General features: G+C 55.0%; 2 protein-coding genes across 14 annotated transcripts in view; both read right to left on the reverse strand.

Annotated features, from left to right (window-relative positions):
* Window positions 1-586: 586 nt before the first annotated feature.
* LIMD2 (LIM domain containing 2) lies at window positions 587-2,909 on the reverse strand. Of its 2 annotated transcripts, none has more exons than XM_049859133.1 (5): window positions 2,790-2,909; window positions 2,000-2,094; window positions 1,768-1,812; window positions 1,550-1,689; window positions 587-1,470 (listed from the first exon to the last, which is right to left on the reverse strand). In XM_049859133.1, exons 2-5 carry the CDS (start codon window positions 2,039-2,041, stop codon window positions 1,311-1,313), a joined length of 387 nt encoding a protein of 128 aa, XP_049715090.1. In that variant the 5' UTR covers window positions 2,042-2,094; window positions 2,790-2,909; the 3' UTR covers window positions 587-1,310. The 2 variants fall into 2 exon arrangements, with proteins under 2 accessions (XP_049715090.1, XP_049715091.1); XM_049859134.1 differs by having other exon boundaries at window positions 2,000-2,141.
* A 2,830-nt stretch (window positions 2,910-5,739) lies between these two features.
* The window catches only part of STRADA (STE20 related adaptor alpha), a 35,476-nt gene continuing 27,560 nt past the window's right edge, over window positions 5,740-13,655 (reverse strand). For all 12 annotated transcript variants that reach the window (XM_049859748.1, XM_049859744.1, XM_049859741.1 and 9 more), the window contains 7 exons: window positions 12,893-13,001; window positions 12,640-12,763; window positions 10,674-10,845; window positions 9,849-9,953; window positions 7,239-7,480; window positions 6,893-6,935; window positions 5,740-6,616 (listed from right to left, as the gene is read on the reverse strand). In XM_049859748.1, the coding sequence (XP_049715705.1) occupies window positions 6,464-6,616; window positions 6,893-6,935; window positions 7,239-7,480; window positions 9,849-9,953; window positions 10,674-10,845; window positions 12,640-12,763; window positions 12,893-13,001 (948 nt within the window). In that variant the 3' untranslated portion in view covers window positions 5,740-6,463. The remainder of the gene's footprint in view (window positions 6,617-6,892; window positions 6,936-7,238; window positions 7,481-9,848; window positions 9,954-10,673; window positions 10,846-12,639; window positions 12,764-12,892; window positions 13,002-13,655) is intronic.

Genomic DNA, 13,655 nt, shown 5'->3' on the forward strand with positions numbered 1-13,655 from the left:
AGAACTGTGGCTAGCTCACTCCCCAAAGCTTGAAAAGGGGCAAGATGACAGCAATCAGAGGGTGACAGGGCACAGGGACTATAAGGGACACAGGGAGGTAGACACTAAAACCTTTGGTAGCAAATGCTGAGTCTGCTGGTTCCCTCTACTCCTTGCTGATTTCTGGGGCAAAGAAGGCTCAGACAAGGAAGGACTCAAGAGGGTTCTGTCTTGCGCCCTACATTACTACGTGCAGCAAGGCCAGGTGTTACCCCTCACTGACTGCCTGACCCTCATGCTGTCAGGCCTAATGCTTTTCTTCCTCTTCAGAATGGGGTGTATATATGAACTGAAAGCCGAGTGGAATTTCAGTTTTAAAACCACTCTGGGTTTGACACCATGGAAACCTGGTTGGAAAGAGGAGCACCCCACCCCCCCACCATCTCAAGCTGGCTAGTGTTTCCCTGACACACACCCAAAGCCCCCCAGCCCCCATCAAGGCCAGGAGGACTCTGGGTGGACCCTATGCCCCTTTCGTTCCCCACGGGGCGTTCACATCCTTCCTGCCAGAAAGCCCCCTATCAGGCCACATAATACAAAGTCAGGATCTGTTTAAACAGGTTTAAAACAGGGTTGGTTGATCACAACAGTCAAAATCGGCAGAAAGAAGGGGTGGAGGGAAGGGGAGCACAGCCTGGCCAGTCCCGCTGCCAGTCTCTGTGGCTCTCAGCCTGGCGGGTGCTTTAGCTTCCGCTTCTTGACTTGGGTGGTGCGAGATGGTCTGCAGCCCCGCTGGGGCATGTCCTGCCTTGACCGGAGCAAGGCTGCTCTACTTCCCCATCCCTTCCCCATGCGGCCATGCTGGGCATCTTGTGAGGCCCAGCAGGTAGCACTCTCGCTGTCCTCCCAGTCTCCTTGGCTCAGGACCAGGCTAAAGGCAGAGGTAGATAGGGAGACATGGGGGCCGCACAGGGTGCCAGGTGGCAGTGAGGGAGCTTGGGACCCTGAGGGGGACATGCTGACTCCTTGCTGGAGAAAAGGCACCTCGATAGGGAAACTGGGCTTGGGGGCCTCCCAGGGGGCCATGGGGTAAGATGGGGTGGGGTGGAGCTGAAAGAAGCAGGAAGCAAGGTGGTGAGCAGACCCCAATCCTGGTTCCCCAACCCCTACCCATTGAGGGAGAACAAAGGAATCCTGGAGCAGAGCCCTGCCCCATAACCCTCCCCTGAGCAAGATGGCCTCAACCCTTCCCATCCTGCCCCCACCCCAGCTCCAATCTCCTTCCCACCCTTTGAAGCCCTCTAGGGCACTAGTGACAGATCAGTGGAGCCTCAGGCTGTCTTGGTGCCGGGGTCCACCTCCTTGTGGGCCCAGAGCTCCTTGTGCTGCTTCCGGCCAAACCCCTCATCGTAGTTGCCTTTGCTCTTAAACAGCTGCTGGAAGTGGGGTTTGCAGTAAAACTCTCCGTGCAGTGCCGCGTAGCTGCCCAGGCTGCGGAGGCAGGACAGCTGGGGTCAGGTCAGATCAGGGCTGGAAAGCCAGGGCAGGGGCAGGCCGGGCAAGGGCACACCTGAGCTTGGTATGACAGTGCTGGCAGCAGAAGCAGGAGTTGTGGAAAATGAGCTTATCTGCCACCAGCCGCTCCATGGGGTACACCGTCTTCTGGCAAGCAGCACAGGTCTCCTTCACCTGGGCCCGGAGGCTGAAGGACTGCAAGGTAGAGACTTAGCCAGGGACCTGGCCTGCACCCGATCTGTCCTCCCCCCAACACCTACTCCAGGGCCCTACCTTGGAGCGCTGAACAGTGCTGCTCCCACCACTGCTTTTAGCTTCCTGGGAAACAGGGACAGTCAAGAGCAGGTCAGCTCTGGGATTCCCCTGCCCATGGCTGCAGTCACCAGCCCGACCTCAGTGGCTCCCAAAAGAGGGCAAAGGTGCCGGGTAAATCCACTGTTCCTCTCCCCTTCACCCCCAGGCGGAACACCTGCCCAGGGCCCCTCTCACCCTGCTGGTCACCTACATGAGAGGGGGTGGCCTGGGCGGCTCCTGCAGCCTGGAACATGGCTCGTTGGAGGTGGTGGAGACCCCGGGTGGGGATCCAGCACCCGCTCGGTTCTGCAACGGGAAGTCGGTCGGGAGGGCCCCACAAGCCCTTCCCCAGCCTGCAGGGTGGGGGGTGTTTACAGGCTGGGGCTGGGGGGCTGCGGTTGGGACTTTCCGTAAGTCATTTCCTGTTGCTCTTGGTCTTGCTGCTTCCGCCCCTCACCCACCTCCCCCTGCGCCTGCCCACCCCCCCTACGCTGCTCCCCAAGGGGCAGGGGTCCCTGAGTGGAACCATGTGTCGGGCGACGAAGAACAAAGTTAGCAGGGAGTGGCTGGGGGGCTCCCCCGCGCAGCCGCCGTGTGCGCCCCCCGGCCGGGAACCCTGCCGGGGGCTGACGGGTGATCAGAGGAGGGCGGCCGGGCGGGAATCGGCTGCCCAGGCCTGACCCCGGCCCGCCACTGTCGGACGACGAGCGGTGGGCCCTCCGGCGGCCGACCCAGCTCCTGGACAGCGCTCGCGGGCGGCCGCCGCCCACCCGCCCGGCGGAGCCGCCGCCAGCGCTCCCCGCTCCTCGGCCCCGGGCCCGCGGGGACAGGACCCCAGAGCCGAGACCCCACGGGCCCTACCGAATGGCCCCGCCCCGCCGGGAGGCTCGTCCCGAAAGGCGGCGGCGAGCCTGGGGCCCCGGCCCGCGCTTGCAGCCCCCAGCTCGTCGCCCCGCGTGGGGGCGGATGAGGGCCCTCCCCGGCCCACCCGCGGGTCTCACCGGGCTCCGGCCTGGGCCGCAGGGCGGCGCGCGGGGCGGCGGTCGGTGTCCGGGGGCGTCGCGGGTGCGAGGAGGGCGCGGGCACGAGCTGCCACCGCTGCCTGGAGTCCCGCGCGGCGGCCGCCGCCGCCGCCTTATCGCGGCGCCGCCCCCGTTGGCCCCCGCCCCGCGCCCGCCCATTGGCTCCGCCGCGCCCGGAGCCGCCTCCGGGGCCGCGCCGCCGCCGCCGACCCCCTCTGCGCTTTGTCTTCCCTCGCTCGGCGTCCCGGCCTTTGTCTGCCCCCCGGCCCGGCCCTCGGTCCCCGCTCGCCGGCCGCCCGTCCCGTCGCTCCGCTGCGGGAGGGTCCGGGGAGCTGCACGCGGGGAGAAGGCGGCGGCAGGGACTGGAGCGGAGGGCCCCACGCCGCATCCCCGGGGCGGTACAAGTTCAGGATGAGGCAGCTGGGGTCGTGGGACAAATAGCGCGCCTGGCGCGGCCCCTGCGGGTTGTGCCTGGGCTTTTCGCTGCCTCAGTTTCCCTGCTGGGCCCTCCCGGGCGCAGCCGCCGGCGGTCCCCGCCCTGTCCGGCGCTGCGTGGGCCCTGCAAACTGACGGGCTCTGCTGGGGCGGCCGCGGAGGCCGGTCCGGAGTCCCCGGCTCGGCTCGCACACCCCCTCGGGCCGCGGAGTCCTCCCGCCGCCAGGGGCCGCCCCGCGCGCTCGCACGGCCGGCCAAGAAGATGGCAGCGGCGGCCCCAGCACGCGGAGCCGCCCCGCCCGGTTCGAGGCCTAGAGGCCGGGCCCTGGGCCATCCGTGTGTGGTCGCCTTCGTGCTGCCCGCTGGCCGGGGGCCGGTCTGCACGCGAGGGGCCTGGTGGGACTCGACCACCGCCCCTCAGCGCCTTCTGCGACCCATAGACAGGGGCGCCGGGAGCTGTTGCCCTTGGCTCTCCAGAGCACTCGTGCTCCCCCGACCCGACGTCCTAAAGCGCTTCTGTGGCTCGGCTTTGTGGGATTGGTCACCCCTGGCCGCTCCGAGGGCACTCCCTTCAGGGAAAGATATTTCCATCCTTCAAATAAGCAAATGCCGGAACACCCAACCCTCATTTAACACGGGGAACCGTGAGGGGTCTGAAGATTTGAAGCGACTTGTTGGAGGTAGCAAAGCTAATGCAGAGGCAGCAGAGCTGTGTGAGAAACCAGGAGTCCTACCCTTGGCTCTTTAGTCCCTGCCCCTTGGCCATGCTTCATGGCGGCAGGCTCCACTGCCCCACAGGTCTGATGACCATCATTCCCTGATGCGCGAGCAGAACTCAGCTGTGCTGGGGGAAGGTGAGCCAGTGGCCTCCTGGACGCAGCTCTGCGGGCAGGCCAGGGGCCTTCCTGGGCACCAGCCACTGCTTGGCATTGCCTGAAATCCGGCTGAAGCCGTCTCAGAAGCACAGACCTAAACATAGCTCGTTCCCACACTAGCAGAAATAGAACTGGTGGCTCTAGAGCCTTAGCCCACACACTCGTCAGGGAACAGAACAACTCAGCGACTCTAGAGTCTGGCAGGAGAGGGAGGGAGGCAGCAGGCTTCTTCCCCAGCCCCAGCCTGCTTCCTTGGCTCACTCTGTGCACCCCTCCCGACAGCCTTCTTCTTCAGCCTGGTGCTCCTCCCTAGATTCCTGGTTTGCCTAAACTGTAGGCCTGAGGACTCCCTGCATGGGGTGTGTGTGTGTGTGTGTGTGTGTGTGTGTGTGAACCCTCTTAGACTGTGCATTTGCCGGGGGAGAGGGGGAGGAAGGAAGTTCCCAGCTCTGTGATCAGATTCTCAAAGGGGCTGGTTGTGATGCAAGAAAGGCGGGGCACTAGAAGCATAGCTGGGCTGGGCTGGGGGCTGGTGCTGTGTAGACCCTCCTCAGGACCCATCTGTTGGCTGAACTGCAGACAGCTACCACAGGATCCACAGTGTGGGTGCTGAGGCCGAGCTAACAGCTAGTGAAAAAAGGCAGCAAGGAAAGAAAGAAAATGGGCTGATAGAGAGTTAAGAAGAGGGAACCTGAGGTTAAAAAAACAAAAATGAACTGGGAATGGGGAAGGAGAGGGGTTGGAAATGTGACCTGGCCTTCTCACTCACTGCCACTGCCCACCCACTGCCCCATGGTTGGTATTCCCTTCACCTCAGCCCCTATAACTGCCCAAAGGAAGAGGTTTTTTTTTTTTCTTTTTAGGCCAGTTAAAATTTCTGAGGAAAGAGAAAGTGAGGGCACTTGAGGACTCAAAGAAGCTTCACAGAAGAGGGAGGGGCACTTCCATAATCTGAGTGAAAGAGGAGTACACCTCAGCCTGAGGGACTGACTAGTAAGGGGGGTAAGTGCCAAACTGGCGTAGACCCCTGAGGCACCACGGTCCTAGGAGACCAACATTAGACTCAGTGCCTGGCAGAAGTGCATGACAGACGTGCATCCAGGCTCAGGCTCCCTGGCCGCTGGCCAGAATGACAGGAGAGGGGGCAGGTCTGGTTCTTGCGTTACTTGCTCTTTCGGTATTAGTACCAACAGTAAGGAGACACCACAAATCATGTTACAATACAAAACCCTCTGCCTCCTCCATTCCTGCCAAAGGTGAGCTGCTTCTGCCTCAACCCCTAGTGGCCCAACCAGTGGTCCTGTGGAGAGGCTAGTTTCCAGTACCTAGACCTTTCAGCCCCAAAGTGGTTTGGTGGCCACAGGCTAAAATAAACTTGAAAATTTTAGACAGTTAAGAGACAAATCTATTGGGGTTTAAAAGAAACTGTCATGTTCTGAGGCTATCTAATGAAAGAAGACACTGTTGCATTTCCACAAGCACTTCTGGGACCACTTTGAGATGGCAGAACCCCTGGCAGAGTGAATGGTGAGTGTGAGCCTGTGGGGCAATCCTTGTCTGCACAAACACTAGGAAGCAGGGCTGTAGGACCTATGCTGATGCACAGTGCCACTCTTCCATGGATTCAATGAAGATTTTAATTTGTTCTGACAAATGAATGTAACACACAGAATAAGGACTTCAGCCCTCAAGCCAAGTAAGACATCAGGGCCCTTGGAGAAAGCACCAAGGCAGCTGGTAGGAGTTAGGATGGATTCTTGGTGGGAAAGGAATGATCTACACAGATGGATTACGGGAAGCAAAGCTCCAAGTTTTAGGTGTCAGGTCCCAAGGGACAAAGATGCACTGCCCCAGCCTTAACCTGGTGCTTAAAAGGGAAAAATATCCTTCCCTTCCACCATTAGAGAGAAGTCTGAGGGGAAGGGGGCAAGCTGCACAGGAAAAGAATGGAATTAGGCTGGTAGGGGAGCAAGAGATGGGAAGAGGAGGTCACACAGTTCCCTGGGCTGATGAGTCAAACCCTGGATGTGGACTTCAGCCCCCAGAGCCAGAGCAGCAACATCTCTCCCTTCTGAAGCCATCTGAGCTCGCAGAACTGGGAATGTCAGTGTTCTATTCCCCCCACCCCCAACCCTGGTTGTTCCCTTGTGTCTCAAAAGCCTTGGAGCAATGAAGCAATCTCTCTCCAGGACTTTCTCTCCATTCAGAAAGCAGCCAACTCTCCTGGCAGACACGTCCTTCCTACCCAGTCTGCATCCAGGAGGGTGGGAATGGAGCCAGCCCTCAGGAAAGGCCTGCAGAGGCTCCCATGTCTGGCCTGGAGAATGCACAGTCCACAGAGGCTCAGAACTCCCAGTCATCCACCTCCAGTTCTTCCAGGTTTGTTACAAGGCCAAAGATTCCACTGTGATCCTGAGCCTGGCTGCCCTCGAAACTGGTGATGGGGGTGACAGGACGAAGTAATTCAGGCAAAGCCTCTGAGGCACGTCGCTTGATCTGGGGGAAGAGAGAGAGTTGGGTGATGGATCCTGTTGCTCTGGGTTCCAGGACACCAGGGCAAGGAACCACAGCCTGGTGACAGAGGGGCTGTTTTCGGAGCCAAGAGTCTCTATGAGGAAGGAGCAGTGCCTTTAAGGGGCTTCAGAAACAGTAAGTTCTCCCAATTCAAAGGGAAGAGGAACAAACATCTAAAGACCCAAAGCTAATGGGACTGTTGGTAGTAAGAACCACAGGCAAGAAAAAACAGGAAGCCGAGGGAAAGTGCTACTGTACCTGCTTGAAGAAAGAATGGTTCAGGAGGGTGCTGGCACTTGGCCTGTAGAGAAAGGAGGAGAGAGACTCAGATCACTCTCGTGCTCCAGAATCCCCAAATCTTGCTGCTTACACTTTATCTTCAAGTATCCCTCTACTCCCCTCAGCCCACCAAGAAACAACTGGCAGAGCTATCCATTCTGGCTTCTTAGCAAACCCTGTGCTGACCCCTCCTGCTGTGGGGGGCTCAGGGTCACTCCTGGGCCAGCTCTTCACAGAGCAGGCACAGCCTCTAAAGCCTGCCTTTAGCACCAGGGCTCCCCCTGCACCGTGCCCTGGAAAGCTCAACTCCACCGCACAGAAATACCTGACATCCGGGTTGCGCTGAAGGCACTGCTCCACGAAGTGGTGGAAGTGGGGTGAAAATGTGCGGTGATAGGGGTGGGAAGGCGAGTCGCCATTGGAGGTCCTGGGGGTGCTGGGGGCCAGGCTCTCACTGAGGCCTGAGTTGGCTCCCGAGCGTGAGGTGCTCATGGTCAGCTCCTCGGCGGGGATGGTGCTGGTGTCCAGCAGGCAGGGCACTGTGCCGTTCAGTTTCTCCAGCAGCATCTGGGGAGGACAGAGCCAGGACCTGGGCTGGAGGAGGGCCCCTGGAAGGCCTACAGTGCTGCTTCACAAATACACTTCTCCCAGTAAATAGATATGATCTCTTGGGAGTAGACAAAAGATGGAAGTAGACTAAGTCACCTTTTCTAAAGGAATGCTGGCCACTGGCTCTGTAGCTACACCCTAAGCCAAACTGAAGAGAAGGAGAAGAAGGGTTGCAAAAAAGTCCTCCCCTCCCTTCACTGTGGCTAGAAGGAAGAGCTCACAGTTTCCTTTCCCCCTCTCTAAGGCATCAAATCCCTTTATTTACAGAACCCTCACCCTAAGTGGAAGTAGCAGCCAAGTGACTTTCTCTGAAGCCCAGCCCCAGGTTACCATGCCCAGTTGGGTCCCATGGGGTCCACACAGCACGTGGCACCACATCTGGTTTGTGACTGCAGCAGGCTGCACAGGAGCAGTGCACCTAGGAGCAGGCCAAGCTTGGGGGGCTGTTCCAAAGCCCCCAGACTCAACACAGCTAAAACTAGCTACCCTTTGGTGTTGACTATCGTCATGGATATCACCAAGCCAGAAACCTGGAAATCTCTCTAGAGTCGTGCTAATATAGTGGTATTTATTTAAAATAAGATTTAAATTCAGTTCCTTGGTCTTATTGGCCACGATTTAAGTGCTCAATAGCTGCAGGTGGCTAGTCACCATCATATTGGACAGTGTGGATACAGAACACTGCCACCATCTTGGAAAGTTCTATTGGATAGCAGTGCTGCTTTTAGATCTCGACCTCTTATTCACCCTAATTAGCCTTTTAATTTTCTTTTTAGAGCATCTTTCTGTTACTGTCTTACTTAGATTTCCTACCTAGGTTTCCACACCCTTCTAACTGGTCTCCTAAAGCCAATCCATATATCCTGACGGAGTGATCTTCCTAAAATACGTATCTGATAGTATTACTCCCGTGCTTAAGACACACATGCAACTCTCCATATGCTTTGGGACAGAAACCCAACACCCACCGTTGCATACAAAGCCCTTCATTACCTCCCCCTGCCTCCTTCTCCAGCCACATCCCCACCAGCCCCCCACAAGCACCTGATTTCAGCTACTTAAGACTACGTGCCAATCCTCAGATGCTGTTCTTTCCAGACTCTGGGTCTCTGCACATGCTGTTCCCCCCATTTTAAAGAGGCTTCTTCTAGTCCCCACTCTTCACACAAGTTAGCTCCTATTTGTCCTTAAAACTCAGCTCAAGTGTTAGCTTGACCACTCTCCCTCCCTGGGCCCCCCTGACTGTCCATCCTCCCTGGGCCCCCCTAACTGTCCATCCTCTCTGGGCCCCCCGACTGTGCATCCTCCCTGGGCCCCCCGACTGCCTTCCTTCCCTGGGCCTCCCTGAATGCCCTCCCTCCCTGGGTCCGCCTGAATACCCTCCTTCCCTAGGCTCCCCTGACTGCCCTCCCTCCCTGGGTCCGCCTGAATACCCTCCTTCCCTAGGCTCCCCTGACTGCCCTCCCTCCCTGGGCCCCTGACTGTCCATCCTCCCTGAGCCCCCCCGACTGCCCTCCCTTCTTGGGCCCCCTGACTGCCCTCCGTCCCTAGGCCCTGCTCTAGAGGGCTCTACTTTGGACATCCTCTGGCTGCACCCCTCCCCACAGGGCAAGCAGTCTGTGGGCTCACTCAGAGCCTGCACTCCCTCCCTCTAGTTCTAGACCACTCTCCAGGTACCCGGGACCCAGGTATTCCTTGCCCAAACGAGCTCAAGTCCACTTCCTGGACCTGATGAAGCCTGGATGAGCCTCTTCCCTGCATCTGTCTTCCCAAGGGTGGCCTGGGCCACTGGCTGTGCACCCCTAGGTCCTAGGGGAAGCCAAGGGGTGGCCATTTGCAGGAAGAAAAGCTGAACCTACAGGCTGGAGGTCCCAACAGTACTGGCCTGAATGTTATGGCATGGAAGTCTGAGGACTCTAAATTAGAAACTCACCTTCTAGGTATGCTCATCAAGGTAGGAGAACACAACACACTTTATCAACGTATAAAAATCTGTTAGCTTGATATACACTTTTTAAATACATCTGTGGCGTGTGGGCTTCCCTTTGCACCCCTGCTCCAGGCCCTGCACCCTTAGGAATGGCCCTGCTCCTGGAGTGCTGGATGCCTGCCTTCCCCTGGCTCCATTACCACAGCATTTACCACACTGTGAAGGAGAGTTACACCACCACCTCCCCCACGGGGTAGAGCTTCTTGAAGGAAAGGACTGTGCCCTTCATCTTAGCATCCCTGGCCAATGTCCTGAGTGTGGTGGGCCTTCAGCAAACGTTTGTGGAAGTCAAGAAGACAGGCAGTCAAGAAGGAAACCAGGGGGCTGCAGGCTCACCTGGGTGGCAGGCATATCCTTAAAGGGGACATGGCCATTGGCCAGTTCACAGGCTGTGATTCCCACACTGTAGATGTCAGACTTGGCATCATAACCCTGAAGATTCTAAATTAGGAGAAAAAAACCACAGATGACTCAATGTGGCCTTTGCTCTTAGAAAAAGAAAGGGGCGGAGCAAAGACTGAGAGAAAAAAAAAAACAGAAGCAGCTGCTAAAGACTTTCTTGCCTATACTAATCCACCGCTGTCGAGTCGATTCCGACACACAGTGACCCCACAGGGTTTCCGAGGCTGTAAGTCTCTAAGGAAGCAGACTGCCATGTCTTCCTCCCGCACAGACACTGGTGGTTTCAAACTGCTGACGTTTTGGTTAGCAGTCAATCGCTTTAACCGCTGTGCCACCACTGCTCCTTTCTTGCCTATACTACTGAAGAGTAACTCCTTCTTTTAAAAGAAACAAATGTTTGGTGATGTTATGTGATAAGCAGGAAGAAAGCTGGGCCCCATGCTCCAGCTCAGTATAAAAGATCTAGAAAGCAGTTTGAAGATGTTCACTCTTCCCATAAGATAGGAAGCCTCTCTGAAGGGAGTTAAAATAGCATCAGGTGCAGTTTGAAAGGCCACAGAGGGGAGAGTACATCCACCTGGGATGGGCAGGAAATGGCCTCACTGAGTGGGCTCCCAGGTACACCTGGCCGACAGGAGCCCTCCCCCAGTATGAGACCACTCAGAAGTGGAGAATGCTCCCATCAATCAATTCTGAAGGCTTCCTTGGAAACCATTAGCTGAGGTGGGGTGGGAGCTCCTGGGGACCCAGTACACAGACCTGCTGGAGGACCTCTGGGCTGAGCCAAGGCAGAACCTTGATACTGTACTTGGGGAAATCATGGACCACACGCTGCCGCTGCCCATGGCTGATCATGCTGAGGTTGCTGCGTAAACCAGACAGGTAGACCTTCCCATCCACGGAGATCAGGATGTGGCTGGCTTTGACACTCCTGGGGAGGTGGAGAGGGGCGTCACGGGCAGCAGGAGCCCCTCACACTATCAACCTTTGGTCTTCACACTCTAGATCCACTCAGCTCACTCCCCCAGCCCAGTGTGTGTTATACACTGTATATATGCACATTATGTGTATGTAGACAGATAATATATATTATGTATATATAAGCAGATATTTCATCAACATTTTCAAACATATATAAAAAGAGAGAAAATAGTATGACCCCATTTACCCACCACCAGATTTAACAATCTGTATCTCGTAAGCTCCCTTTTATGCTCGCAGACTCCCTCTTCCCCCTACCTCCCACTAAGGCTTTCAATCTGTACTCTTTGTTTGCAGGTGTTCTTGTGAAGTGTACCACTGCTTTGTATGTGCGTATTTTACACTTACGAGCAGTGCTCTGTTACACACCTCATTCTTCCTTTTTTCACTCAGTTCTGTTTTCGAGATCTGTGTTGCTATCTACTCTTCTTGTCATTGCCTTGCACTCTGGGGTGTGCCTCTAACACTTACTCATCACTCTCCCAGGGGAGGATACTCACTTTGCCTCTAGCCACCACAAATATGAACCCTGGCATCCGCGTGTGTCCCTTCCTGGGCCTGTGTGAGGGTTTCTTTGGGGTGTCTGAGGTTCGGAGTGACCCTGACTAGTCTGTCTTCCATTATCTGGACCGGAGGGCTCCCGCAGCCTCACCAGCACTGGGCTCATCCAGCTTCCTAATTCCTGCCAGTCTCATGGGTATAAAGTGACATCTTGTTTTAATTTACTTTTCTCTGATTATTGCCATGCTCCTGCTCCGCACAGAGATGTAGAAAGCAGTTCTAAGATGTTCACTCTTCCCATATGATGGGAAGGATCTCTGAAGGGAGTTGGAAATAGCATCAGGTGCAGTTTGAAATGCCACAGAGGGGAGATTACATCCACATGGAACGGGCAGATAATGGCCTCACTGAGTGGGCTCCTAGGTACACCTGGATTTGAGTGTCTGTTCATATGATTGTTAGTCTTTTGGGTTTCCTCTTTCATAAAATTCATATCCTTTGCTCAGTTTTTTTTATTGTTTTACTGTCCTTTTCTTGTTGATTAGCAAGATCTCCTTGTTACTAACCTCCTATGTTTCAGACAAAGCAAACCTCCTCTTCTACTCTGTCAACTCATCTGCTGTTAACTTTGCTTATGGTGTCCTTTATTAGATGGAGAGCTTCAGTCTTGATGTAATCAAATTCACCAATTTTTTTGCCTTATGTTTTGTGCTTCTAAGACTTTTAAAAGTTAGTCTGTGCCTCTGATTAGAAAAATATTTCCTCACATTTCCTTCTAGTTAAGTCTATAATTTTACATTTTACATTTAGGCCTTAATCCCTCTGGAGTCCTCCTCTGTATGTGGAGTTAGGTAGGGATCCAGTGTTATTAATCTCCCTGCAGTAAGCTGACTTGCCCAACACCATCAACTAAGCAATCTGTTTTTCCCAGGCCTCTCGGGCACAGGACACACTCTGTGCTGATACACCAGTCTAGGCATCCCAAGGAGGGAAGCTGAGTTGGGGGCAGGGGTCCATGTCAGAAGTTCCTCTCATACAATACTCAGAACCAAGCAGCTCAATAAAGAGAAAGTTGCTTCAACAATGAGAGGCTAAATGATCTATCAAGTCAGAGGCAAGGCCAGAGTTTGGATCCTTGATTTCAGACTCTGGCTCCACTACTTTGAGTAAACGTTCAGCTGTTTGAGGGCTCAAGGGCACAGACACCTGCCCTAGCACAGGATGAACACTCTTAGGACTGTACCTATGTACGTAGCCCATGTGGTGGATGTAGTCTAGGGCCTTCAGCACCCCCTGCAGGATGTAAGCAATCACCAGTTCATTCATGCCGTCCATGAAGTGTGTACAGATGAGATCCTTTGCAGAACCTGCAAATAAACAATTTGGGAGAGCTAGAGGAGAGGCAGTGAAGGGAATCAGCATACAACCAATCTGAAAACAAAGTTCTTAGCATCCTTCTCTGTCATGACTTCTAGAAGAAGTACTTTCCCACTTACCATATGCCATGAAAGATGTGACAACCCACAGTTCATTGTCTGCAATAAAGGTGGCTCGATATGGCACAATATTGGGATGGTTGAACAGTTTAGAGACATGAAGCTCCCCCTGAAAGCAATGGTATAGTTGACGTCAGAATGAAGGGGCAACAAGGCGTGGAGCTGCACATGAAGGTGGCAGAATGAATAACATGGGGACCTGGTGCTTTCTGCACACCCCTCTCAGACCCCTGGGAGCAGCCTAACCAGGTTCCCTCCAGCCTCTCTATGCCTCAGTCTCATCTGTAAAATGGAGATGATGATAATAGCCTAGATCATAAGCTGTTGTGGGAATTCAATGAGTTAATTTAAATGAGGCATTTAAAACAGTATTTGGCATACAGGAAGCACTCAATACATGTTAGTTATTATTATAGTTAATAGTAAGTGTTGGCTATAAATGAATAAAAGGAGCCCTGGTAGCACAGTGGTTAAGCACTTGGCTGCTAACCAGATGGTCAGTAGTTGGAACCCACCAAAGGCCTCTCTGGGAGAAAGATGTGGCAGCCTGCTTCCGCAGAGATTACAGCCTTGGAAACCCTATGGGGCAGTTCTGCTCTGTCCTATAGGGCTGCTATGAGTCGGAATCTAGTTGACGGCAACAGGTTTTTAGTATAAGTGAATAAATGGCCCAGAAAGGAGGCAAAGGGAACATAAATTGGGCTGAGCAGCATTACAGAACCGTTGGTACTAAATTCCCAAGATTCTCCACTGAACGCTTTCC

Source organism: Elephas maximus, chromosome 19 (genome assembly GCF_024166365.1).
Source record: "Elephas maximus indicus isolate mEleMax1 chromosome 19, mEleMax1 primary haplotype, whole genome shotgun sequence".
NCBI lineage: Eukaryota > Metazoa > Chordata > Mammalia > Proboscidea > Elephantidae > Elephas > Elephas maximus.

Coding starts and splice junctions, on each gene's coding strand:
- LIMD2 (XM_049859133.1), bottom strand. CDS start 2,041: ATGTTCCAGGCTGCAGGAGCCGCCCAGGCCACCCCCTCTCAT. Junction 1,813..1,999: donor CCCAGGCCACCCCCTCTCAT/GTAGGTGACCAG, acceptor CCTGTTTCCCAG/GAAGCTAAAAGCAGTGGTGG. Junction 1,690..1,767: donor GCACTGTTCAGCGCTCCAAG/GTAGGGCCCTGG, acceptor TCTACCTTGCAG/TCCTTCAGCCTCCGGGCCCA.